General features: G+C 41.4%; 1 protein-coding gene across 7 annotated transcripts in view; it reads left to right on the top strand.

Annotated features, from left to right (window-relative positions):
• Positions 1–26,259, top strand: part of SMAD9 (SMAD family member 9) — a 77,442-nt gene extending 51,183 nt beyond the window's left edge. For 5 of the 7 annotated variants that reach the window (XM_070578026.1, XM_070578025.1, XM_070578028.1 and 2 more), the window contains 4 exons: positions 5,011–5,268; positions 10,458–10,679; positions 17,492–17,748; positions 22,444–26,259. In XM_070578026.1, the coding sequence (XP_070434127.1) occupies positions 5,011–5,268; positions 10,458–10,679; positions 17,492–17,748; positions 22,444–22,587 (881 nt within the window). In that variant the 3' untranslated portion in view covers positions 22,588–26,259. Of the gene's footprint in view, positions 1–5,010; positions 5,269–8,833; positions 8,945–10,457; positions 10,680–17,491; positions 17,749–22,443 lie in introns of all 7 variants that reach the window. The other 2 variants (XM_070578031.1, XM_070578030.1) reach the window with 2 other exon arrangements.
• Positions 26,260–26,649: the final 390 nt, after the last annotated feature.

The raw sequence follows: 26,649 nt of genomic DNA, 5'->3' as shown, positions 1-26,649 counted from the left end.
CGTATGTGTATGTGTTTATACATATATTTTACCCCCTTTTGAAGAAGTCTAGTGGATGTCCTTGTTCCTTTGCACTGGCTGTGACAGGTTGACTGCATTTCTCTTTGGGTTGTGTTTTCCTGTGGCTGTAGGGATGCAGTTTTATGAGAGCTTCTTCTCCCTGAATGGCCATCTGCCTCTTTCCAGGAGACCAATGGCCCGTGTCCATTAGGAACTGGCTCCGTCTTGTTAGGCGGGCTGTGGTGGGAGTGCAGCCTGCCTCCCGTCTCTAGAGTTCGGTTAACCTTCCAGCAGGACCCGTGAGTGATTCCTGCCCAGCCTGTAGCAGTCTTAGCTAGACAACCTTTCAGGTTTCCAAATCTTGCCATCATGTTGTAAAACTGTTACCAAGGAAGTCACCTGCCTGGATGTGGATGCCTCTCGAAGTCACTTCCTCCCGGGATCGAGTCCCTGCATGAGACTGTGATGAGAAAGTCCCACGGTCCTGGCGAATCTGATGCATTTTCCCTCAGTCAAATGGGTCTTTGCTTTCTTCCCTTCTTTCCCTCTTCTCTCTGGGCTCTCTTTGCATACTTTAAAAAAAAGTCGTTAATGTCTGAGTTTATGACAGAAAGGACTTGATTCCTTTTTTTGTTTCAAAGATTTGAGTTCTATTAAACATTCAAACAAAAACCTAATTTTAAAGGATCATTGATAGTTTGGTTTTTCATATTATTTAAGGTTCTTTTAGGAAGGATAGTGTGAATGTTTTTATATATGGCACATAGATTTCATATCATCATATTTTAGGTTTGAGTTTCCAAAATGAAAGGTAAAAATTTTAAGGTAATATTTAAGCTATACAGGTTTTCTTATTCCTAACTTTGATTTTTTTTAATAGAAAAAGGAGATTTATGGCCCTGTTTAAAGTAAATATTTTGAGAACAATGAAGATGTTAATATCAAGCAAGTTTGCTGGGTCGCTAGTTATCATAAAGCTTACGTTTTGCCTTTGAAATCTCCCATTTTTTGACTGCCCATGGAACATTAGGAACATTGAAGCTGCATTCTGATGTTCTTTTCACTCACACAACCTCTTAAGTAACCTATTTCAGTGCTTCTCAAACTATCTGTAGTGAAAGACCAGTTTTTGTTTTTTAAATCTCCGATTGTTCAAAAACCAGTAAAAACAAATTACTAGGCAACTGAAATTTTAAAAAGACTTGCAAAATACAAGCCCAATTTTCTTTATTATTCATTTCAATAGACATAAAATTACTTTGTCAAACTTCTATTAAAGTTTCCAAACACTGTCAGTTTCCATGTTTTTATCTTCATGGGCTGGTACCCAGCAGCTGGTAAAGTGTCATCTGTCCTCAGACCACAGTTTGGGAGGGTCAGGTCTGGTAGAAGCTGTACAAAAATGTGTTCCTGTCACATAATGATTGTAGTCTATGCGACTAGAGGTTATTTCATGAGTGTAATTTCTGCTTTACATAAAATACCCATACTCCATCAAAGAATGACTGTTGAAAAAGATACAAAAGCTTTTTTCAGCTCTCGTTTGCACCCCCATATACTCAGTAATTCCTTCCCCTATTTTCCCCTGTGTAACACTTAGATGGTAAGATAGTGTAGTATTTAAAAGGCAGCATAACATTGAAACCAGGGTCTTTGAGCTTACCCGATCGTATGTGCATGGAGCAGTTGCAATGCGAAACAGAATTTCATAATTAGGAATAGCTATTGCTATAGATTGAATGTTTGTGTCCCCCCAAAATTCATATGTGAAAACCTACTGCCCAAGGTGATGGTATTAGGAGGTGGGGCCCTTGGGAGGTGATTAGGCCATGAGGACAGACCCTCATGAATGGGATTAGTGCCCTTATAAAAGGGGACCCCAGAGAGATCCCTGGGCCCTTTCCACCTTGTGAGGACATAGTGGCAAGACGGCTGTCTGCACCTGGAAGAGGACTTTCACCCGGACCCAGCCGTGCTGCCCCCTGGTCTCAGACTGCCCAGCCTCCAGCTCTGTGAGAATAAATGTCTGTTGTTTATCAGCTACCCAGTCTATGGTATGTCTGTCATAGCAGCCCAAATGGACTCGGACAGCTATGTTTAGAGTGAAAGTATTTAAAAATATGAACAGTGCAGATCTAGGGTAACTGAGCCAGTCGGGCCGAATAACAGCAGGATGATACCATTGGTTTTCTTTACAAATAGTCGCTGCCTTTGGTTTTACACAGATGGTAAAAATATTTTATCAAGATATTTGTCTCAATAAAGAAAAGCAGACCCTTTCTTTTCTTTTGGTGCCTAAGGTTTCCAGGCCTGAAGAAATAGAAGTCTGTGCATTCAGAAGAGCGCAAGGCCTTATGTGTAACAATTTTAGGAATATACCATAGAGATAATTACATTAAAGCTGAAGTCACAGACATTATTCAAATTCTTCTTCATCTAAAAAAGAAAAATGAGTGTTTATTTGAACAGTGTTAACATTGAGATGAGGAAGCATCATTGAAAAAGAAGCCATATGTTCTTTGCTGTGTTGGTCCTTCACTTTCAGACTATTCATGAGGCAAGCCATCTTTTCTGCTTGCACATTCAGGAAGGGGTACATAAGAGGAAGGGTAAGGGCTTACCATCCAGGTCGTTTTTGCATGGTGATGTTGAGTGCTCTGTAATGTGCTAAGGCAGTGTATACAAATCCTGGCTTTTAAAGGGGGAGGAAGTCATTTGTTTCCCTGCCACCCTCACCTCTCGTGGTTTAGTTTAAAACTTTTCGTTTACCTTTTTGAGTTTATTTTTTTGCCTGTAGAACAGAAAATGATTGCTCGTTAAGAAAGAGATAAATGTGTTATGGTAGATAAATGGTAGACTTTGTGACTGATGTGTTTGTTATTGTATTGCTATCATTATCTGTTTATCTCAAAACGTTTACTTTTTATGGAAGTTTTATCAGTATTTTAGTGTGGCAACAAATCAACAGTGTGACTAAAAATAAGAGCTACCAGGCCAGCCCTCATGGCCTAGTGGTTAAAGTTAGACGTCCTCGACTTTGGGGCAGTCTGGGTTCGGTTCCCAGGCACAGAACCACACCACTCATCTGTCATAGCCATGCTATGGTGGCAGCTCACATAAAAAGAGGAAGATTGGCAACAGATGTTAGCTCAGGGAAAGTCTTTCCCAGCCAAAATAAAAAGAACTCTATGAGATAGAGTTAAAAAAAAAAACAAAAAAACCACAAGTGCTACCACATCCATCTCTGGGAACAACCTCTTTTAATCATTCTTGCTAATTTCTTTTGCTAGTTTCCTCCATTATTACTAAAAATTATGGAGGTAACTCTAGATAATATGCTTAAATATCTGTTTCCAAATTTATCACCATTAGATAACTTCATAAAAGATGAGAATTAGCTAATTTATAATAGCCTCTTCCTTTCTTTCTTTTCTCAATCACTGATATCTGTGTTTTGGTTTATAGTTTATATTATTTTGGGATGTTCTGTTGGTTTTCATTGTGGGATTTGGGACTAAGAATTATTTTCCCTTAGAAGAGCATTGGTGCATTGCCTTCTAGTGTCCAGCGTTGGTGATGAGGAGTTAGATATGAGTTGGATTCTCATTTTTTTCTAGGTGACTTTGAGATGATCCCCTGGGAGCTTTTAGAATACTATTCCGTTTGTCCTTAGATGTTTGAAATTCAAGACGGTTTGACTAGGTTGGGATCTTTTTTCATTAATTGGGCTGTACACCCTGTAGTCTTTTCAGTCTGATGACATGGATCCATTTGTAGCTCTGGAAAATTTCCTTCTGTTATTTCCTTCCTTTCTCTGCTTCTCTGTCTGGATCTATCCTTGGTCACAGGTTGCACCTCAACATTTATGGAGTCCCTTCTTTCTGCCAGCAATTGTGACACTTTACAAGTAAACAGGAGCTAGGAATGCCTGGACAGAGCTTGCCCTTGAGAACTGCATCCATTCCTGAGGTGTTGTATAGAAACAGGGTCAAGAACACTTGTGTTCTTTTTAAAATATGGAACCCAGAAGGAACATACTAAAATGAACGGGCTTTATTTATAAGTTCTCTTATTGCTGTTTATCTTTTACTTGGTCACTTTTATTACTCACTGTTTATCTTTTGCTTAATAACTTTTGTAACCTTCAAATCTTTCTGGTAAAGACAAGTAGAATGTTTTTACTTTAGGAGCACTACTGAGCCTTAAATTTAGGCTGGTCATCTAAATGATTCAGCATGGGCACTGAAGGAAGAATATTCTGGGCACCACTCAGAGTTTCAATGCAAGCAAGAGAAACTGATATCACCTTAAAAAACACCAAAACCCTTTATTGGCAGAATCGAAGGAAGATGTGAACAATTAGGTGTCTAGAAGGCCGGGTAATAGGGCAGCTCTGGTCATTTCCGTGGCAGGAATGAACAGGCTGTCTCTTTAGAGTGCTGACATCAGAATGATTCTCCTCTAAACTTCCTGTTGGGAGAGTCTGCGTGATGTACAGGCTGCAAGGAGAGAAGCCATTGGTTTAGCTTGCTTCACCAGCTCACTTTTGGTAAGAGATGGGACCTCAATTGACATTTCACAATGAGCACAAAGAATGGTGGAGGGATAGTTCCCAAAGGAAAAACTGAGTTTTATCATAAAAAAATGTGGACTGAAAACAGCAAGTGTTGGGGTCGGCCTGGTGGTGTAGAGGTTAAGTTCACGCGCTCTGCTTTGGCGGCCCAGGATTTGCGGCTTCAGTCCTGGACACAGACCTACACACCACTCATCAACCCATATTGTGGCAGCATCCCATATACAAAATAGAGGAAGATTGGCACAGATGTTAGCTCAGGGACAGTCTTCCTCAAGCGGAAAAAAAAAGAGAGAGAGAGAAAGATTGTTCCTGAGCTAACATCTGTTGCCAGTCTTCCTCACCAAAAAAAAACAACAAACAAGCAAGTGTTCACTCTATTTTGTGCCAACAAGCCAATATTCAGTTCTAACCCACTGGTTCCTTTCTTATCCTAGTGCTGCCTCCTGTACTTGTGCCAAGACACAGCGAATATAACCCCCAGCTCAGCCTGCTGGCCAAGTTCCGCAGTGCCTCCCTCCACAGTGAGCCGCTCATGCCACACAACGCCACCTATCCGGACTCTTTCCAGCAGCCTCCGTGCTCTGCATTCCCTCCCTCACCTGGGCACGTGTTCTCTCAGTCCCCGTGCACAGCCAGCTACCCTCACTCCCCGGGAAGCCCTTCCGAGCCGGAGAGTCCCTATCAACACTCAGGTCAGTAAAAGCTGCTGGGGATGTGAAATATGACCTAAGGCAATTATTTATGGTGGGACCATCATCATTCCAATCACTGTAACTAACATTTATCTAGAGCTTTACAGTTCTCACAGGGATCTCCTGTGGGCCGTTGGGCCCTGCCCACCCTCAAAGATGATCCGGGCTATTCCCATTTGGAGCAGTTACCCTGGAGCAACAACATGTCTTTGCTCTGGTTTCTGGTCCTAATCGTCTGGAAGCTCAGAAACTGAATGGATTAGAGCAGCATCCCTGGGAATTTCCAGGGATTTTCTTTAAAAGGCAGTAGAAAGAAGATTATAAAATCCTTCTCTAACGCAAGCAGGAAGACTTGGCCTGAGGGCAGGCAGTGTGAGGGCTCAGCGCTTGGCCTTTCTCTGACTGCCTCTTTCCACAATTAAAGGGAGTCCCTGCCTGCAAAAGATGTCTGTGCAGCTTCAGGGGGCAGAGAGTGAGGCCCCAGCTCTAGCCGGGGGCATTCTCCCTTCTTGCTATGGGAAGCCAGCACAGTGTCTTGAAGACAGAGCTAGTCAGTAAGTATTTGCTGAACTGAAAAAGCATACGGAAGAGAGAGGGAATGTGCATGCCCCCATGTGAAAGGCAGAATGTGGGCTGAATGATGGCCTGGGCTGACAAGTTCCCAGAGGCATGCATTTGGTGCCGGATGTTGTGATCTGCCTCATTCATTTCCTCATACGTTCAGTTATTTAACAGATAGTTACTGAACTCTTACTATATGCAAGCATTGCCTTAGAGTGCTCAAAAGAGAATTAAAAGATTAGTAAAAATTGTCCCTGTCCTCAAAGAACTTATAAAATGTGGGAAAATAAAGGAGTTGCCTCCTCCCTTCCGAGTTATTCAGTTCTTCCCTTTCCCCCTCAGCAGCCCATCTCCTGTTTTACATATACATCTACCATTACATTTATCACACTATATTCTGTGATTCCTTTGGTGTCTACTTCCCACATTCAGCTGGCAGTTGTCTTCCCTTGTGTATGTCTAGTACAGAGCCTGAAAGGCAGTAGTTGCTCATTAGTTGATTACCGACTAAATGAATTACCACGTAGGCGTTTGGAACTAGGACTGGAGCGCAGGGTTGTAGATAGAGATTATATTGAGCCAGTAAGTCATGAGTGAGCACCTGCTAAGTGCCAGGCACTGTACTAGAGGTACAGCGATGATTGATTAGACAATGGTCTCTGACCTTCAGGAGGCAGTGACCATTGAGAACAATCGTGTAATGAGTAACAGAGTGTGGGGCGGGCTGTAGCAGTCCAGGCAAGTAATTCTAAGGACTTGGAGTAGAGAAAGGACGTGGGGATGGAAAGAAGGCAGTGAAGTGGAAGAGGTAGAATCAGTAGGACTTGATGTGGAGGGAAGGCTGAGGTTAGGAAGGAAGGCCAGGAGTCGTTCACACAGAGTGGAGGAGGTGGCTGAAGTCTTGCAAGTGGCTGGATTCCCTGAGAAAGGGACACAACACAAAGAGAAGTCATTTGAGGACAGAACCATGGCTAAAGAACAGGAGGATAATTACGTCACAAAATGTGTGTTTACATAAAACATATCTGTGCTATAAAGATTTCCTGTACTGACTTTGCATTCCTGCCCTGATTAAACTAACAGGTTGATTTTCTTTCCTCTTCCCACCTGGGAAGTAGAGACCCCAACATCTATGCAGAAGCTGGTTAGTTTCTCACAGAGGGAATAGCCTTTTAATTTGAAAGAAAATAATTCTTTTCTGAATGTTTAATGGCAAAATGCTGACCTGAATATCATATCCATAGATAAATAAGACTAAAAGGAACTTTGAGATTAACTGGTTCAGCTCCTTAAATTTTGTTAACAGCTTTATTGAGATATAATTCACGTGCTATACAGTTCACCCATTTAAAGTATGCAGTTCAGTGGTTTTTCATATATCACATAAAATTTGCCATTTTAACCATTTTTAAGTGTACAATCCAGTGGCATTAAATACATTGACAATGTTGTACAACCATCACCATTATCCATTTCCAAAACGTTTTCATCACCCCAAAGAGAAACTTACCTATTAAGCAATAGCTTCCCAATCCCCTTTTCCTCCAGCCCCTGGTAACCTCTAATCTACTTCCTGTCTCCATGAATTTGCCTATTCCAGGCACCTCATATAAATGGAATCCTATAATGTTTCGTCCTTTTGTTTCTGGCTTATTTCGCTTAGCATAGTGTTTTCATACTTCATCCTAGTTGTAGTATGTATCAGTTACTTCCTTTCTGTGACTGAACAATATTCCATTGTATGGATATGTCAAATTTTAAAAAATCCATTCATTGGTTGATGGATATTTGGGTTGTTTCCACCTTTTGGCTATTGTGAATAATGCTGCTATGAGCATTGGCATGCAAGTATCTGTTCAAGACCCTGCTTTTAGTTCCTGTGGGTGTGTACCCAGGAGTGGAACTGCTAGGTCATATGGTGAGTCTACGTTTAGCCCTTAAATTTTATATTTAAATTTACTCAAGGACCTGCAAAAGGATCACCTCACTTTATAACTTCTTCACCAGGGTCATAGTTCATTTTCTCACAAGGAAATCCTTATGCGTGGTTTTGCAGAGTGGTCCACGGACCACCTGCGTTAGAACCGCCAGCAGTGCCTGTTAAAATATACCTGGCTACATCCAACCGCTAAGCTATATCAGAATTTCTCCAGGTGAAGCCAGAAATCTGCATTTGTAACAGGTTCCACTGGCGATTTTTGTGTGTCCCTGTGTGTGAGATCTACTTGAATGGACAGTTCAGTTCAGCAAAGGCAGACTGACCCCACCTTCTATGCCATTGAACTCCACCGCTGATGTCACAGGACCATTCTGAACAGAGACTAGGAATGTATACAGAAGGAATCAGTTGTTCTGAGGTCCTCACTGAAGAGTTTTCCCTCTGCCTTGGGAGTTTGGATTGTTATGAATTAATTTCTAATGAGAAATTATCTACTCAATGCCTACCATTTCCCTCATCACTGTCCAATCACAGAACAGATATTTGGGGAGAAGAGCCCTTCTCAGCATGCCTTGAACACAAGGTTACAGTCAGGTTTCAGCTGTTTTGTGTTTGGGGGCATATTTTGAACTGTCTCAGAGACAGAGCATCCGTGTGGCCATTGTACAATCCATGGCAACAGAGAAACTGAAAATTAAGCTCACTTCAAAGAAGGGTTAGCTTTCTCTGTTTTCAAAGCCAGATAACAGACTATTCTGCTATTAAGAAAAGCTAAGAGAATAGCCCTTAGATTTGAAACTCTTATCCTGAAGTCATTTGAACTCAATGATAACTCGTAAGTCGGAGGGAAAACTAATCAGCCCTTTAGTGAGGAGCTCAGGCCACCCGATTTCTCCTGTAGGACACGCCCAGTGTCAATACAGAATAGCCTTATTACATTACTGGTCTCTCTTTAGCAATAGCACTGTCCACCAAGCCCAGGAGTTTAATGGCAAAAAACGTTGTATCAAGCTGTCTTTGTGTAGCTTACCAGGTTGACATTCCTGTTTTACTGCTTTCTTTTCTTTGACACCCCACCCCCGCCTTATCATGCCGCAGAAGCCCCAGGGACCCAGAATGGCCAACCTGTAGATGCCACAGTTGATAGTCATTTAGTGCTGTCAATGCCTAATGGAGGTAAATTTGCAGATGAACAGCTAAAGGTAGCTATTTTCCGAGAGTATTTCCTATTACCCCCAAACAAAGCAAATCAAAGACCAAAACAAAACAAAATGTGCTGGCCTGCCATTTCCCGCGTGTGTTAAGGGGCAGATGGCGTGGCTTTGCGTTTTAACTTTGACATTCCTCAGTACTGTGGAGTGACTATTTTACTTATCACCCCGGTTACTGGAATAAATTCATTTCTTATTTTAACCTAACGTTTAGAAGTTGGTAGTTCTTGATGTGTTGTATGGAATTGGGTATTTAAGAAGTTAGTGATTTTATCCCACTGTGTCTCTACTACAGGTTGTAGTGGTATCTTTCATTTATCTTAGAGGGATGCATCTAGAAATATATGTAAGTAAGGTTTTACAAAATTTTATTTGTGTCTTATAATAGGCCAGATAGATGTTGCTCAATTTTAGTGTTCATACAAGCCACCTGGCCGTTCTTATAAGCGCAGATTTGATTCTCTAGATGTGAGGTGGGCTCCGAGGCTCGTCATTCCTATCACACTCCCAGGTGATGTAGGTTCTAGGAACCACGCTGAGCAGGGAGAGTCTAAAGGAGTTAACTATTTAAAGTATCCAAGAGTGAATTCTTGTATATTTGAAGGTCTTCTTGTAAGTCAAATAATCACCCCCTAATTTATCTGTTTCATAAGTTTATATTGTAGTGCATATAAGAACACACTCTAGATAAAAGAATTATGAGGATGTTCAAAGAAAAGAAAGATAATATAATGACTAGAAAGGCAGAGAGAGAATGTGAGTGGCAAAGAAAGACAGGACTCTGAGCTTTGGTTGGTTACTGACAACTTACTTAACTTGGAAAAATTTGAGGTAATAGTATACCATTCATGGATTTCCTATTGAAGTATACCGCTCTTGAAATATTTTTATGCTATAAATAATTATGTGTTCCATATGTACACAAAGGAGAATGTGAGTCTATATGGAAGTGTTTTTCCTTTCTTAAAGTCCTATCTGGTGTTTACAGTTTGGTGTTTATCATATCTAAACTATTATTTTTCATCTTTAGTTTGTTAGAAAAGGATGCTCTTGGCCACAGGGATTCAGTTTGGCACAGTAACAGTCGTCTGCTTTCTTTCATATGTAAAGACGAGGTGACCTGCCAACTTCCTTCTAGCTGTGTTTCCTTTGGGGTGATGAAGTTTGCATGGATCTGTTCATATTGTTGTTTGCCTGGCCCCCTCAGTACTAATGAATATGTTTACAAATGCTCTAACCGTGGGAGAGTCACGGGACCCTGGCCTTTGTGCCACAGGTACGTTACCCAGATGAGCTGATCACAAACGGCTTCCGTTAAAGTGATGGGTTTGAAAAGATTGCAAAGATTGCAAAGAGCGTCCTTGGTCTTGCAGCCAACATTCTAGTTAACAGCATCAATTTAAGTTTTCCGGTGGATCAGGAGATGGGAAGCCCAGGTGTGAGGGTAGTGATTCGCTGTCTGATCTATTTTCTTTCAGACTTTCGGCCAGTTTGCTACGAGGAGCCACAGCACTGGTGCTCGGTCGCCTACTATGAACTAAACAACCGAGTTGGGGAGACATTCCAGGCTTCCTCCCGAAGCGTGCTTATAGATGGATTCACAGACCCTTCAAATAACAGGAACAGATTCTGTCTTGGACTTCTTTCTAATGTCAACAGAAACTCAACAATAGAAAATACCAGGAGACACATAGGAAAGGGTAAAAACAAATGTGTAATTCCTTTATATATTCTTCTGAACTGAACGTGGAAGTAGGAACAAGCCGTGTATTGGCCACATAACGCAGTGGATGATCCCAGGGCTGGTGCGCTGGGAGACCGTCCTAGGGTTATCGTTGGAAAAAGTGCATGGGCCTTCAGGATCTTATTTTCTCTGCCTCCAAAGTTGGCATGGCATCTTCCGAGGGGTGGCATAGGGCGGGTATTATGGAGACAAACAAGTTGATGAGTATGAAAAACAGGATGAAATTGTTGAATGGAAGTATTATGAGTTATTTTTGAGTTGCCTAAAGATACTAAGTAGGATAACTTCCAAAGAAGAGGATTCTAGCTGGATGATTACTTAGATCAGGTAAAGTTACCTGTGGAGACTTAGAAGCTAGGTAGTTAAAAAGCATTACTTATTTATGTTTGGAAGCTTTTGGTAGGTAATTGGGGTTCTCCTGTCTGGGCTGTGTTCTTACAGCTGAACGGGCCCAGGCCTCACTGGGATCTGGCTGGCGATGCTTTTGGAGGCTCTCTCATCAGTGTGCTCGATGGTAACAATTCCCAGCAGAGTGGGAGGTGTCATGGAGGATCTTTAAATCATTTTCTTTTATATAGAATCACTGCTAGTGCCTGAGTGATCCCTGGTTGTCCACTGTTATGTCAGATTTCTCTGGAATCACAAGTGTCATTTGATCTTTTCTGTCCCCAGACAGCACTTAGACACCTCGGGAAGGTAGCCACAAGCCTTTTTTTTCCATTTCCTGGGGAGATTCATTATTTCACTTGGTGGTCCATTTTAATATTCTTCCTAACATACCTCCTAAATGTCTCCTGTTGTCATAAACCTACAAGCTATTGATTAGAAGCAGATTGAATCCATTCTTTGGTGTTGACTCTTAGTGGTGACAGTTACTTTATGTTTGTTCACATCCTGTATCTCTGCATCGTGGCTTTGAAGTAGCTTGCAAGAAACCTTTGCAGTGAAATGATAAATGAAAAATAGAAAATCAGAACCTGGAGGTGAGGGGTGGGGGAGAAGACGAATACAACTCTGTCATCCCTTAGGGTCAGCAGTGGGATTGGGATTGTGGTTCAAGTTTTGCTTTGGTTTTCCTGACTGGGAGGCCAGAAAAGGGAAACTCGGTCTGTGATGTAATCTTCATCCCGAAGGAGGAAACATAGCTGTTCCTCAAAGGAAATAATACTTTCACTTTAACTGACTTCTTAAACAAATTTCTCAGGTATGGTTTTACTTTCAGATGATTTTTAAAGAATCTTCAGGTGAAATCTAAAGGCAGAACATTAAAACACAGTGTTGTAGAGCTGTTTGCTGACAGGCTTTACAGACTGGTCTGTGTATTAGACTTCTGCTGTTGCCACTGGATCCAAAGATAGAATTAAAACATTAAGGAGTATTGAATACCTTCTGGGAGCCTTTCTGCAGGTAGTTGTTCGAGGTGCTGCTGATGTGGACATGGAGTTGGTGTTCTGTGTTATTGACTGAGAGCTAATCCACAGGATTAAGAAGCCCTAGGAGCAAGAGCCAGTACTGATGGCCTGTACAAAAACCAGAAAGCGTCAAGTGCTCACCTGGATAGAAGGCACTCCAGCCTCAGGTGGTCCCCAAGCCAAAGTCACAGTTTTCTCGGAAGACTGCTTTGGAACTGCTTTAATGTGAAACGTTTTTGTAAAGCCAGGCCACAAAACATGGCAGAAGAAAAATGTTGGCTTGGAATATTTTTAAAGCAAGAGCTGTGAGTCTTCTCTGAGGTTGGGGACTGTTTCTCAGGTGCTGCCCTGGATCGTCTGGTTCCCAGCAGCGGGGCTTCCTGGCGCTCCAGCCTGACTCAGTTTGCAGCAAAATGCCCTCCTAGATTAGTGAATAAGTTAGCTTGTTCCATGGAGTTAATTAATAGAGACATTTAGATTTTAGAGATGTGCATTCATCTCATAAATATTTATTGAGCACCTACTTTTAGCCAGACTGTTCTGCTCCTAGGGATAGAGCAGCGGGAAACAGTACAAACAAAAAAGCCATCAGGAAAAAAATCCTGCCTTCATGGACTATATTCTATTAAAGACAGACAGACAAGAAATGATATATATTTGTCAAATGATATGTGTCTAGAGAAAAACAAAGGAAGGGAAGAGAGTAGGGTGGTGCCATGTTATAATTTAGAACAGGGGAGCCTGGGAAGGCCTTCCTAAGAGGTGACATTGGAGCAGAGAGCTAACGAGGGAATCAGCTGTGTGGATGTCTGGGAGGAAAGCTTTCTAAGCAAAGGGAACAGTAGGTGCAAAGGCCCTGAAGCCTGCTTGGTATACTGTGAGGAACAGCATGGAAGCCAGTGTGAGTGGAACAGAATGAGCAAAGGGGTAAAGAAGTCTTGCAAGAGGAGGGGACAGGACCAGGTCGCCGGGGGCTTGGAGCCCTTTAGCATGTTTTAGCTTTGACTCTGTGAAATAGTAGGTTGGAGTTAAGATGAGTTTACATGATCTGTTTTCACTTTAAAAGGATCCCCTGGCTGCTATATTCAGATTAGACTGTAGGGGGCAAGGGAGGACGGTAGCTACAAAGAAATAATTCTTTTTATTATAGTCAGTGATGAGCCATTTCTCCCCTCAGCAATTATCAGTTAGCTTTGAGGCCAGTTCTGGTTTGAGTTCCTTGCCACTAAAGCTAACTAAGATGGCTGGTCCTCTTGAGGGCCGTTTGTGCGGCCGCCCTGTGAGCAGTGCAGGTGCTTTGAGTTGTGTTTTCTCCGGTGGGGATGGCTTGTGCTGACTCACCTGTGCTCTCACCCTGCTTTGCATCCAGTGGGACACACTGTGCGGCGCCAGGGTTGGTACAAAGCATCAGTTTGCAGCCTCGCAACAATCAACTGCTGTAAAGGGAATTGAACCTTTTCCTTTGACCTCACTAACTAAACAAAGTACTTTAAATAGCCCTTGGCAAGTTAGCTCTGGCATACCAGGGGCAACAGGTTAAGTATCAGAGGCCATACCTCGAAGAACCTGGAACGCTGCATTCTAATGTAAAGTCTATCCATATCTTCCTTGAAAACTGGGAAACCACTTGAACTCTTTTAAATGACTGACAACTACCCCCATTGATGACCTAATCCGTGTCAGGCACCCTGGCACGCACTTACCCATGTTGATTTTATAGTACCCTACACGCAAGGTTTTCTTAGGCCCATTTTGCAGATGAGACAGCTGCAGCTTAGAGAGTTCAGTAGCTCACCCATGGTCACACAAGGGATGCCAGGCATTTGCGCCCATGACTGTCTCAGGCCGGCTGCTCCCCTCAACTGGAGGGGAGGGACCCCCCTGCCTTTTTATCTTTGACCCTTCTTAGTGCCTTGTTTGTAGAACTGAATCTTTCGATGTGGGATGAAAATACCTATCATACGCTGCAGCTGTGATGTCATCATCAACTTGGAGATGTTGTAATAATTCCCTACTAATACTCAAATGATGGGCCCAAACCTTGCTTGTTCACCATATTATCCAGAGAGACTTAAAGTCTTCAAGTACAGATTTGGGGGACCAACCCTGCTACCAGGCCAGAGGCTGCTTTATGTGAATTAGGAGCCCCTTTCTCAAGAGAAGTTACTACCATCTGCTGGAGAAGTCTTGTAATAATTATGAGGCAACCTGGAGTTGTGCAGTGCACAACTGCAGGCACGGTCCTGTGGAGGGCCCATGTGCATCCTCTGAACCAAAGGCCTGGTGTAGATCTGGAAATCTTTACTTTTATCTTATTATTTTTTGATCATCCATTAAAACATTTTTTATTTTGGAAAGTTTCGAACACACAAAAGTAGAGAGAGTGGTGTAATGAATCTTCATATTAACATGTCCACCTTCAATAATGAGTCACACCCTGTGCCATTCTTTTCCTCCATCCCTCTACAATATTTTTGCAAGAGTATTTTAAAGCAAATCTGACTTCACATCCTTTCTCCCATATATTTGAGTGTATACCAACTATGCAAGGAATTTCTGAAACTGCCGTTACTATACTCAGAAATATGCACTTTCTTAAAGCTCCAGATGATCCTGATAATCAGCCAGCTTTTAAGATAACTGTTCAGAAGAGAGGACAACAGTGGCCAGGAGAAGATCGATTACAAGCTCCAGGGAAGGTGTTGAGCTTGTGCTCAGAAGTTGAGTAAGGCATCAGAGGTCTCTGAGCAGGGCGGTGGGGTAATGAGATCTGCTTTCTGTGGTGGTATCTTCCCTCCCTCCCAGTCGAGAGGGGACCCATGCACATTCCTTCCACTTTGGGACACTGACTTTCTCTTCTGACTATTAGATTCCAGAGCATTGGAACCCTCTCACCAACCTAACTCACCCATCCTCCTCCCAATCTTTCCTCCGTCATTTCTCTGTCACTCAAGACTACAGAAGAGGACTCAAAGGGAGCACACTTACAGTCTGACTCAGCAGACCCAAGTCAAACCCAAAGTGTCTCTGGTCCTAATTAACCGCAACACAGGACTCCAGACTCCCTAATCTCATAAAAGGTGGCTGCAACCACACACAAGTGGAAAGCTCAGATAAAGAAAGACGCCACCGTAGAAGAAATGTAGTCCAAGATGTGGGTTGAACTTGCTGGAGGACCACATTGCCTGGGTTCTCTTTGTCGTTTCAGGAAGCACTTTCTTTGGGCATTTGTCCTTCTTGCTCACTGCTCTCTTTGGCGATTTTGAATCTAGTACATGTGGTTTATAGCCACTATTCTGGCCTATCAAATGGATGCAAATCATTTGCCTACTTGACTCTTCTTTAGGTGCTGCTGTCTCGAGCTAAAACTGAGGCTCCTTCAGCTTGGGGTTGAGCTCCATCCTTGTCCTCTTGTTCAGAGCCGGCTCGGGCCTCCAGGCGCTCTTCCTGTTGGCTCTGCTCCCTCTTCTCACTCAGGATGCTAAACCACTGCCCGCCTGCCCAGGCTCTTCTCTGCTTTCCTTACTCTGCCAACATGTCTGTGGTTGCGGATAAGACTTTAACAGGATTGAAAATCATCCCCTAAATAAAGACCAGAGTCAGATAACAAAAATCTTATCTATTCTACTTAATGGGTTCTGGGAGGATTATATATTTGAAGGTCATTCAATTCAAACACATACTGAACGCTTAGCAGCCCCACTCTCTGCTCTCTTTTTAAACTCTCGTTTAAAAAAAGCCACCCCAGGGCCAGGCCTTCTCCCCGAAAGGTCACAGGGGTCTTTAGAGAAAGGCTGCTCTGATTTGCCCCTGCCTCACCTCCCGCAAGTCAGCCCAGCGAAGTAACTGTGTCCCAGCCGATTAGCACTGTCTTTCTGCCTACTGCTCATCGCCTGCGTCATGGGTGTCAGACCCAAGGCCGTTCAGGGAGAGTGAATAGTGGAGATGAGAAAGAAAGGGAGAGGAAGGCTGAGGAGAGGGGAGCCAGTCTGATCTGGGTGGTGAGAGGGGACCTTGGCCTGAATATCCAGAGCTGTGCTTTATCTTTGTGACTCTGGATCCGTTTCCTCAGAGTGACGTGGTTGGAATACGTCCTACTGAACAACGTTCTTTTCGAAAATTGTATTAAGGGAAAGGAGATTGGAAAAGGAAACAATAATTCTGGCGGGTGGTAGTCCCATTAAGTGCCCAATGGCCTCAAGTGCCCCTTAGAACCTGACGGAGAAGCTGAGCAGCTCTCTCATCATGTCTCCTAAACGCAGTTATGCGAACCGGGCCTGAGAACCCCTGCAGGTCTGTAAGTTCTATTATTTAAAAGTTTTGTATTTTCATTTTGAGGAGATCCAAAATATATCACTGTAAGTATATCAGGCTCATTTCTACAAACACCATGTCACTGCATGGTGACTGTTTCGACCCTATTGACATCTAGTGCTGGCGAATTTTGTTTCTGCTAAAAGGTTGGAGAAAAATTGGTCTGGTGTTTAATATTTGCTAGACTAGAACTTGTTTATTTTATCTAACCCCAGTCCCTTGCTATAAATTTATGCTTAATCTAAAACCCAGACGTTTAGAAGGAAAGACTCAAGTAAAATTTAATTTGGAATAAAAATTAGTGTGAGCAGCAGCGTGCTCAGGATGTTTTCTGCCTTTTGACTGCAAGAATGTGAGCTAAGAGAACGTGAGCCACATTTTGATTGGGAGTCTTTATATCCTAAACTGTGGCAAGAATTTCGTTGTTCATAAGTAAAAAATAGGCATTATTTCTGTGATCTATAATAGCAAGTGATAAGCTTTAAAATGAAATAGGTCTCTTTGAAGGATTTATTAAGAGAAATGGATTTCTAATTGTTGGTAAAATAAAATTTAAACTTCATTTCTTGTTCCCTCTGAAATGGGTGTAGTGGATGCACTTAAGTAACATTTTCCGTGATATTCTTTGTGCCCAATTTTTTTTTTTTTTATTTATCTATGGACCCAAAGGACTCTGTGATGTTCTGCATTATGTATTTATTTTGTATCTGCTGTTATGGGCTCTGCCTTTTAGAACGCATCAGCGTGAGATGGAGAGTGATGGGGGTGGTATGTGAGAGCCTGCTTATTTGGTCTCGGCAATGATTGTAAACATGGGTTGCCGTCTGCTTTTGAATGGGTTTATGGAAAAAACACAGATTATCATTAAAGCCAGTGGGTACTTTGGTCACACATTTTACTAATCTGTAATCGGTGATATCAGAATGAACCTCACAGGAGACAGTCCCATCTCTAGAGGTGACAGAGGTCAGTGAGAAGGGAGCGGTGTTTCACCTGAAGTAAATACGGTGCTGGTGTTTGAAGGCTGTGTTTTTGCCCGTAGGCGTGCATTTGTACTATGTCGGGGGAGAGGTCTACGCCGAGTGCGTGAGTGACAGCAGCATCTTTGTACAGAGCCGGAACTGCAACTATCAGCACGGCTTCCACCCAGCCACTGTCTGCAAGATCCCCAGTGGCTGCAGCCTCAAGATCTTCAACAACCAGCTCTTTGCCCAGTTGCTGGCTCAGTCAGTCCACCATGGCTTTGAAGTCGTCTATGAGCTCACCAAGATGTGCACTATCCGGATGAGTTTTGTTAAGGTAAGGAGTGCTTGCTGCCAGATTACAAGATGGAAAGTGAAAAACAAAACAAAACCAAAAGCGCTCTTTGGTTGATATGGTAGTTATACAGCCAGTTCGAGTAGACAGCCTTTTTTTGGAACTGTATTTAATTGTTTTTAGGAAGAGCTCCTCTATGAGTATGACCTCTCTTTTTAAGCAATTATAAGAAGATTCTTAAGCATATTACTTTTGGAGGAAAAACAAGGTAAGGTAGTTATCTGATTTTTTTAAAGGCAAAAGATAAAGTGACAATAATTTTATAGAACTTAATGCTACAGAGATTTTTCCATCCCTCAAATTGCTGGGTACTATTGTCACTCAGTAAATGATGATGAATGTACCTGAATTAAATAAGACGTTCTCCGTACTCTTAGAAAGCATACAGGCAAACAGAGGAGATAATATTTATAAATAAGCTACAAAATAGACAGTACTGGCTCTAATTCAAGATAGTGTAAATTAAGTGCTGTATAAAGGCATGAACAAATTGGGATAGAAACATTAAGCTGAGTATGATTAATTCTGAGATAGCAGTAGATATTCTATTTATGAATATTTGATGAATTTCTCAAATTAGATTTTATTAAGGTTGATGTGAAGGTTGGAGAACCAACAAGTTATTTAGTGGGAAGGAAAAATAACTGGATTTTCACATTAAAGCTAAAGCCCTCTCTTTCACCATCTGCTGTTTCGGCTCTTGCAAAGCACTTACAAATAATTCTAATATTTCAAAATCTGAGCTTCTTTATCAAACTATTTGGGTACACGTGACACAGTTTCTGCATTGTCACATATCCATCCAAGGAATCAGTATGGCTTGTACTAGGTTTTTTTCAAAGTGAATTTTGTTAATCCTTTAAAGTTATCATAAAAAATAATTGTCCTATGTTCTATACTCAAATTATACTTTATTGTATTTGTAATTCTAGTAATTATTTTAAAAATAAGAATCAAGACTATAGTTTCCAATTTAAAAAATGGCTTCTTGAAACCATTTCTATTTCATGATGACAAAGCAGTTTTATTCAAATTTACTGTTAAGTTTTAAAAGCATTTTTACATTGTAAAGCAATTAACAAATGCTTAGAAATCTTTTCAAACGTTCTGATGCTTTAGAGCCAGCAGAGGGCATTAAATTGCCATTAGTGAACAATCATTTGAATCATATGGTTATTCTTTCCAGGTCTCTGTTTTTAAAATTAGGATGAAATGCCAATACCCCAGAGGTAATTATTTCACTGTAACATAAGCTTACAAAGAAATCTGATTTTCCCAGGATCAACTAGATGTAGTTCTCAGATACGCAACATTTAAATTCATAAAGCTACACAATTCACAGAAAACAAACTGTTACTAATAGTACAGAAACTTTTAAAGAAAATAAATCCTTAGCAGATATAACTATAGATGATCAGTTTAAAAGAGATTTAGAAGTTCTCATCACAAGAAAAAAAACTGTAACCCAGTGAGGTGATGGATGTCAACTGAACTTACTGTGGTGGTGATTTTGCAGTATACACATATATCAAATCATTATGTTGTACAGTACACCTAAAAGCAATGCAATTCATATGTCAATTATATCTCAGTAAAACTGGAAAAAAATACAGTACAAATAAAAAGAATATAAAATATCTCAATAATTTCATATTGATTACATATTGATATAATATTTTGGGTATATTGGGTTAAATAAAACATTATTAGAATTTTAAAAAATTATGGATGACTAAACACTGGTGACTTCTACTGGGGGGTGATAGCCCAGATCATCTTTAAGGTCTCTTTCTGCTCTGATTTTTACTGGTTCCAGGACTCTTTCAGTCAGTCAACAAATAGTTATTGAGTGCCTACCATGTGCCAGGCACCATTCTAGGTGTTGGGACACATCAATGATGACTCAAAGATCTCTGCCCTCACGGCATCAATATTCTAGTAGGGAGAGATGGACAATAAACATCAGCTATGATAAAGAAGTTGAGTGGACAGAGAATGTAGAGCAGGGCGTGGAGAATTGGAGTGCTGGGGTAGAGGGAGGTTGCAAGTTTTAAAAGGTGGTCAGTGTAGGCCTCATTGAAAAGGTGACACATCAGCGAAGACTTGAAGAAGACATCGAGTTAGTCATAAACGTGTCTGGAGAAGAGCAATAGATGCAGATGGAAGGGCAAGCCTCACGGCAAGAGCATGCCTGGGAATTTGGAGGAGTGAGGAGGCCAGTGTGACTGGGGCGTGATGAGTGAGCCGGAGGTGAGGGTGATTGGAGCAGTAGCAGGGAACCAGATCCCAGTGCTCTGTAAGCCACTGCCGGGATTTTGGCTTTTCCTGTAGAGAGATGGGACGCCATTGTGGGGGTTTGAGCAGAGGATTTTCATGAACTGACTTAACGTTTTTAAAGGATCGCTCTGGCTGCTGTGTGGAGAACAGGTATGCTACAGACAGGGGTGGAAGTCGGGAGACCAGTCAGGAAGCTGTGGCAATATTCAGATGAGAGGTGAGGGTTGCTCCCACGAGGAGAGTTCCCGTAGAAGTTGTGAGAAGGAGAAGGATTCTGAATTGTGAAGGTGGATTTGATGCAGGATATGATAAAAAGAGAGGAGTTAGGTGACGTTGCCTTCAGCCGAGATGGAGATGATACAGGTAGATCAGGTTTAGATACAAGATTAAGAGTTCAGTTTGAGGGAAAATAACTTTGAGATGTCTAGTCACACGTCCAAGTGGGGATGCCGAGTAGGCAGTCTGGTCTGGATTTGGGGAGAGAGGGCTGTTGGGGATGTAAATTTAGGAATTGTCACTACAGGGACAGCTTTTAACTCCATGAGCCTGGATGAAATCACCAACAGTTTGAGTTTAAACAGAGAAGATAAGGGGTTCTAGGATGGAGCCCTGGGACATTTCAGCATTAAAAGATGGGGAAGAAGAGAGAACCAGCAAAGAAAACCGAGAAAGAGCAACTAGCGAAGTAGTAGTAAGAGCAAGAGAGGAGGGTGCTTTGTAGGTCATTGAGGAGGAGGGTGAACTGACTCAGATGCTGCCCGAGCGGCACGAAGACTGAGGGCGCTGTTCATTCTAGCGATTTAAAGGGTTTTTTTGATCTTGTTGAAGGCTAGGGTGAAATGCTACTTAGATTGGATTTAAGACAGAATGGAAGGAGAGGAATTGAGACAGCCAGACTGGGCAATTTTTTTTAGGATTTTTGCTAGAAAGGGGATCAAAAACATAGGGCAGTAACTGGTGGAGGTGGCAGGGCCAAGAGAAGTATTTTGAAGATGGGAAATATTTGAGTATGTTTGTATATTGATAAGGACGATCCAGGATAAAGCAAAAGATTGTAGGAGACAGTGGAGAGTTTGCTGGAACAAAGGCCCTGGGAAGGCGAGTGAGTCTTAATGCACAACGGGACGGACTGGCTTATGTGGAAACACAGAGAATTAATCTCTGGAAAGAGGTAGAAAGGCCGAGTCTGTGGGTGCAGGTGCTGTGGAAATTCTCTTCTGATGGCTTCATTTCTCTCACTAAAGTAACAAAGAAGATCATCTGTTGCAAGCAGGCTGTGGAGTAGGTGTTTGAGGTTTTAGGGGAGAGGAGTAGGAGTGAAGTCATTTGCGGCATGCAGCAGGGATCGGGGGTTGGGAGAACGAAGGGACTCGGGGAGTGTGGTACAATTGCCGGGGGGCATCAGAGGTCCTCTTGAGGTTCGTGGTCATCACTGTAAAGTGTGAGGAGGCAACATGGTTGTGTTGAAATCCAATTTTTAAAAAACTCTACAGAGAATCACTGTTGCCAGTAACAAAACTAATTTGCTTGACTGTGAGCCCTCTTTTTTTATTTTCCCCTGAGGAAGATTACCCCTGAGCTAACCACTGCTACTCCTCCTCTTTTTGCTGAGGAAGCGTGGCCCTGAGCTGACATCCGTGCCCATCTTCCTCTACTTTATACGTGGGACGCCTACCACAGTATAGCGTGCCAAGCGGTGCTGTGTCCACACCCGGGGTCCGAACCGGCAAACCCTGGGCCGCTGAGAAGCGGAACATGTGCACTTAACCTCTGCACCATGGGCCGGCCCCTGAGCCCTCTTTTAAAAATAACTTTTCATTGATGTATAACATATAGAGAAAAATACACCAATTAATTAATTAATTAATGTTTATACTCTCTCTCCTGTGAATGGTAATAAATAAGGAAAGGCCAGAGATGAACCAGAGAGAGAGAGAGAGAGAGAGATAGGAGAAACAAGCTTTGTTCGTCAACCCTGAATAATCAAGAGCACCCTCCAGTTCTCTCTTTACCACGTTCAAAGCCAGTCACAGGTCTGTAGAGAGTAATCATTTTGTGCAAAACATTGTCTTCAGCATGAAGGGGGTGAACATAAGGTCAAGTTTCTTCCCTTGTGGAAGGGAAAATGATATGCCAGTGTTTACAGCATGACTAGAGCCCAGGCCATCTCTAGGGCTGTGTATTTGGTTGTGAACCCAGAGGGCAGGGCTTGATTAGGCTGTCTGGTTGGTGTAAAAGCTGGCCTGTGCTTACGGGAAGGTAGAGGCCACACTCTCTCCCCCAGGTCTCTGGAGCTGCGCTGGGGCGTGGGCTCCGAGTCCACTGAGCTCTGTCTCATGCCTCTCGAAGCCGACTGTAAAGTCTGGCACAGTCACTCTTGGCTTCCACTCTTCCTTTCAGGGTTGGGGAGCCGAGTATCATCGCCAGGATGTCACGAGCACCCCCTGCTGGATTGAGATTCATCTTCACGGACCGCTGCAGTGGTTGGACAAAGTTCTGACTCAAATGGGCTCTCCACATAACCCGATTTCTTCAGTGTCGTAACAGTCAGGTCTCAGTCTACATTTCTATAGAATAGATGCTATTGCAGGCAGTGGCTTATATCATTTCAGATTTGCAACTAATTGAAGTTTTAAGTACACGTGTAAATACATATAATATATACTATTCATATTTTTTATCACCATTTGTTTTGTGCTTTCTGGTTAACCTGATGCCAGTGCAATGTGATTAGAAAAGCAGGTTTTTTTGTCCCTAGGCTATAAAAAGCAGCTTCTTTTGTGGGAGGAAACAAACAAAAGGCAACTGTATCAATAGTATTTGAAGGGCGTTGGCAGAATAAAAGGCAGCTTTAGTCAGCCATGTCATTGTATGGCATGTTGTGTGGCCACCAGAAAAATATTAAAACTGTTTATACGGCAAAAGTCAGGTACTAGCAGCACTAGAGCAAGTAACACTTTGAGACAAAACAAAGCAATCAAACCCATGTGATTTAAGTGATCTCACTTTTAGTGCTATTGGCAAGAAAAAAACCCAAGCTTATACAATCAATTATGTAAGATCGGACACATAAACTTTATTTTATTTCTGAAGTTGAAATACCTATAGCTGGACTATTGTGCTGATATTAAGGGTACATTTTAAACAAATTTTAACTGTGATTAGAAAAGAAAAAACTGTGAAGCTGAGAGTCCTGTTGCCTCATAATCTACTACTGTAAAGAAAAAAAATGAATCTAATATGGCAAGAAAAACATGAAAATAGCATGAACTGAGCTATATCCCTAAATTGCAAGGTAAGACCAGAACATAGTCCAAGAATCAACCAGGGAGACTCCTGTTTTCCACATAGGAAATCAGGTTCCTGTTTCCTGGTTATTTGTGTCGGGCAGTCCGTCAGACGTCCACGTCTGCATGGTGAGCTGTGAGGCCATGTGTGGTCCTGTGTGGAGAAGCAGCAGGTAGAATAAGAGAGTTGGACAAAAGCATCCTCTGTGTTTACTTATGCCTTCCCACATTCCCACAGTAAAAGCCTCTAGGTGAGGGCCCTCCTTTTGTCATATTTCCTTGCCTGTTAGAAAATTTTAACTATTTACAGATTACTAAAACAATGGTGAAGACTTTGAGAAAATCCCATTACTGGGGTCAAATTTATAAGTTATTTGACTCAGTGTCTCTGTTGATTAAATTATCTACTGGTCAAATCTAGTAGTCTCTTATAAAGCTAAAGTCTCATACTTGGAAATAACTTCCCAGGTAAAATGATAATAGTTTCATAATTCCTGTAATTTCTGGGGAACAGTGGTACTGAATGACAGGACACTTAAAAAAATACACAATATTAAAAACCTATTCTTATTTACCCTTGGGTGATAAAGAGAGGAAAATTCCCCAAATTTCTAGGTACTTTCATATATATAATTTCCACCCACTAAACACTGCATTGCTTGGAAAAATATTTCACACCCTCTTAAAAATGTATAATTTAAGAAGGTAATTATGCTTGTAACAGACGGTACTTCAGTAATCCAAGAGGTTTCTTCATTTATACATTCTGTCTCAACTCTTTCTAGCATTAGTGCACACGGTAGTTGTTTCTCATTAAATTGTATTCAAGGTAGAAATGATCATGTGACAAAGATATATGAGTGAGCTACTACTGTCACTGCTTGTAATGACTAGTATTATCTAATAGGAACTTTCATATATACAATAGAAAATAAATATTACATTTTACATTAAAACTAGGTGGCCCATTTAGTGTTAAGAAAACCCCGTAGTTTCTTGGTTCATCAACTATGTATTGTGCACCTGTATGTGCAGGTACCATGTTAAGTACTGTGGAATCAAGTATAAACAAGAGACAGTCCCTCTGGGGCTGAGAGTCTAATAGTAAATCTGTTTGTATGGACATCTTCATGTTTCAGAACTTGTAAAACAAAACACAACACACAGTTTTTGTTTTGCTTGAAAGAAAATGTGATTGATATCTTAATTATCTCTATTTCAAAACTCATTTCCCTTCTCTTCTGAGCAATCAGGTAATGGATGAAGATGTCTTTGGATAAATGCCACTTTTCTTCTATGTCTCAAAGTTGGTTTTTTTTCTCCCCTTGCTTCCCTGTTTTCCAATAATTCTCCATCTCCCTTTTTCTTGGGAAAGGCATTAATATGGTGAGTCTTCCTCATATGAGTATCATTCCATGAGAGAGTAGCAAGTACACATGGTTTCTGCTCCAGAGACCAAACCTGGCTTTCTTTTCTTTTCGTTTTTTTTTTTTTGCTGGGAAAGATTCACCCTGAGCTAACATCTGTTGCCAGTCTTCCACTCTCTCTTTTTTTTGTTCTCTTTCCCAAAGCCCCAGTACATGGTTATATATTCTCATTGTAAGTCCTTCTAGTTCTTCTGTGTGAGCTGCTGCCACAGCATGGCTGCTGACAGATGAGTGGTGTGGTTCTGCGTCCAGGAGGCGAACCTGGGCCACTGAAGCAGAGGGCGCCGAACTTTAACTGCTGGGCCATCAGGGATCGCTCCAAACATGGCTTTCTTGATCAAACTCACCCTCTGGTGATCTTATACCTTTACAGAATTAATCAGAACTGGTTGCTTACACATGACATTAAAAAAACCAAATCTTGAATTTTCATGCAGCTTTGGGAAACCAGGACAAAATTATTCCAGTGAACCTGAATTATTTCTTCAAAAATAAATGATTAAAGTGGTACATATGCATCATCACCAGTCATGTCTCACCAAAAGCCGTCATTAGGATATATGTGAAATTCAGAGAATTTAGAATTGATGAGAAATTAACCCTTCAGTCATTGTAACACAGTCACATTTTAATCAGCCTTTTTTTATTTTTGCTGGCAAGAATTGTCCAATGTTGTACTGCAGTATTTGATTTCAGACTTCTAAATGTGCTCATTTAGCATTCATTCCTTGAGGTAGACAATCTGAAAAATGTAATAGCATTTTTTTTACAGCAAAGTGAACATACTAAGCCATTAAATGCATCAGCAATGCCAAACATGTCTAAGGTTGCCATGGACAAGGGTTGTGCAATAGAGAATAATAACATTTTGGCCTGCTCACAAGACCCAGAACACTTATCCTGTTGTTCAAGCCTGTTTTCTGGTTTTTTTCCTGTTAAAAAATGGAGATGTGGAAAGTTTGTTTTACTTAGATGGTATTTTAATATCTGCCAGTGCTTTGGAACTATAAAGATGTCACTGTTCAACACATTCACTTTATGTTGTGTTATGTTTTTTTTTTTTGCACTCAGTGTAAATCAGGAAACGGGCAACAACCTAGCATTTAGAATCCCTTTTCATTGTCTTCCAAGGAACTGAATACCCCCATGACAACAGCAAAAGCATTTTACACAGATCGCTTGCTAGGCTTTAAGCGCCTGCTTAACTTTGAATGTGTCCTGAATATTTGGTATATGTATTCAGTAAATAAAGCAAAATGTAACAAGCATTCCAAATTTTGTCTTTTCCTGTTATGATTTAACAGCTGAACTGTATGACAAGATTAGGTGATGCTAGCATATGTTAAGGATAAGTTCAAATTAATGTCAAACAAACCAACAAAAAAAGAAACCATTTCTTTTTAAGTAATGCTTTTGATTATAATATCTGGGCTTCAGCCATCCTTCAGATGCACACCTATACTGTTATCTGATTGTTTATAATAAAGAATACTGTACCTATATGTCTTTTGGCTTATTTTTCCCTACGCACCTCATAGAAGGATTCACTGCATATGAGTCCTTAAGATGATCTTAAACCATCCTATTTTGAAAATGTGATGTTCTTAAAAACCAACATGATATGCATAGAGGCTTTTTTTCTGAACAGTAGGAAATATTAAGTGATATTGCAGTATATAGGAAAGAACGAACCATTTTATTATTGTAAACATCTGTATGTTGTTGTATATTACCTATCAAAAAGGTGCTAACGAAGGCTGGTGAAGAAAAACTAAGATGAAATCCAGGAGGAATATGAACATCTCTGAAAATGTAAATTCTCAGTTCCCTCCATTAAAGTTTCTTTCCAGTCTTAAAATGGAGGGAGAAAAATATGCAAATATTTCAAGAAA

This window comes from Equus przewalskii, chromosome 16, assembly GCF_037783145.1.
Source record: "Equus przewalskii isolate Varuska chromosome 16, EquPr2, whole genome shotgun sequence".
Classification (NCBI taxonomy): domain Eukaryota; kingdom Metazoa; phylum Chordata; class Mammalia; order Perissodactyla; family Equidae; genus Equus; species Equus przewalskii.
The sequence above is the reverse complement of the archived record's forward strand: the minus strand, read 5'-3'. Positions and strand labels throughout refer to the sequence as shown.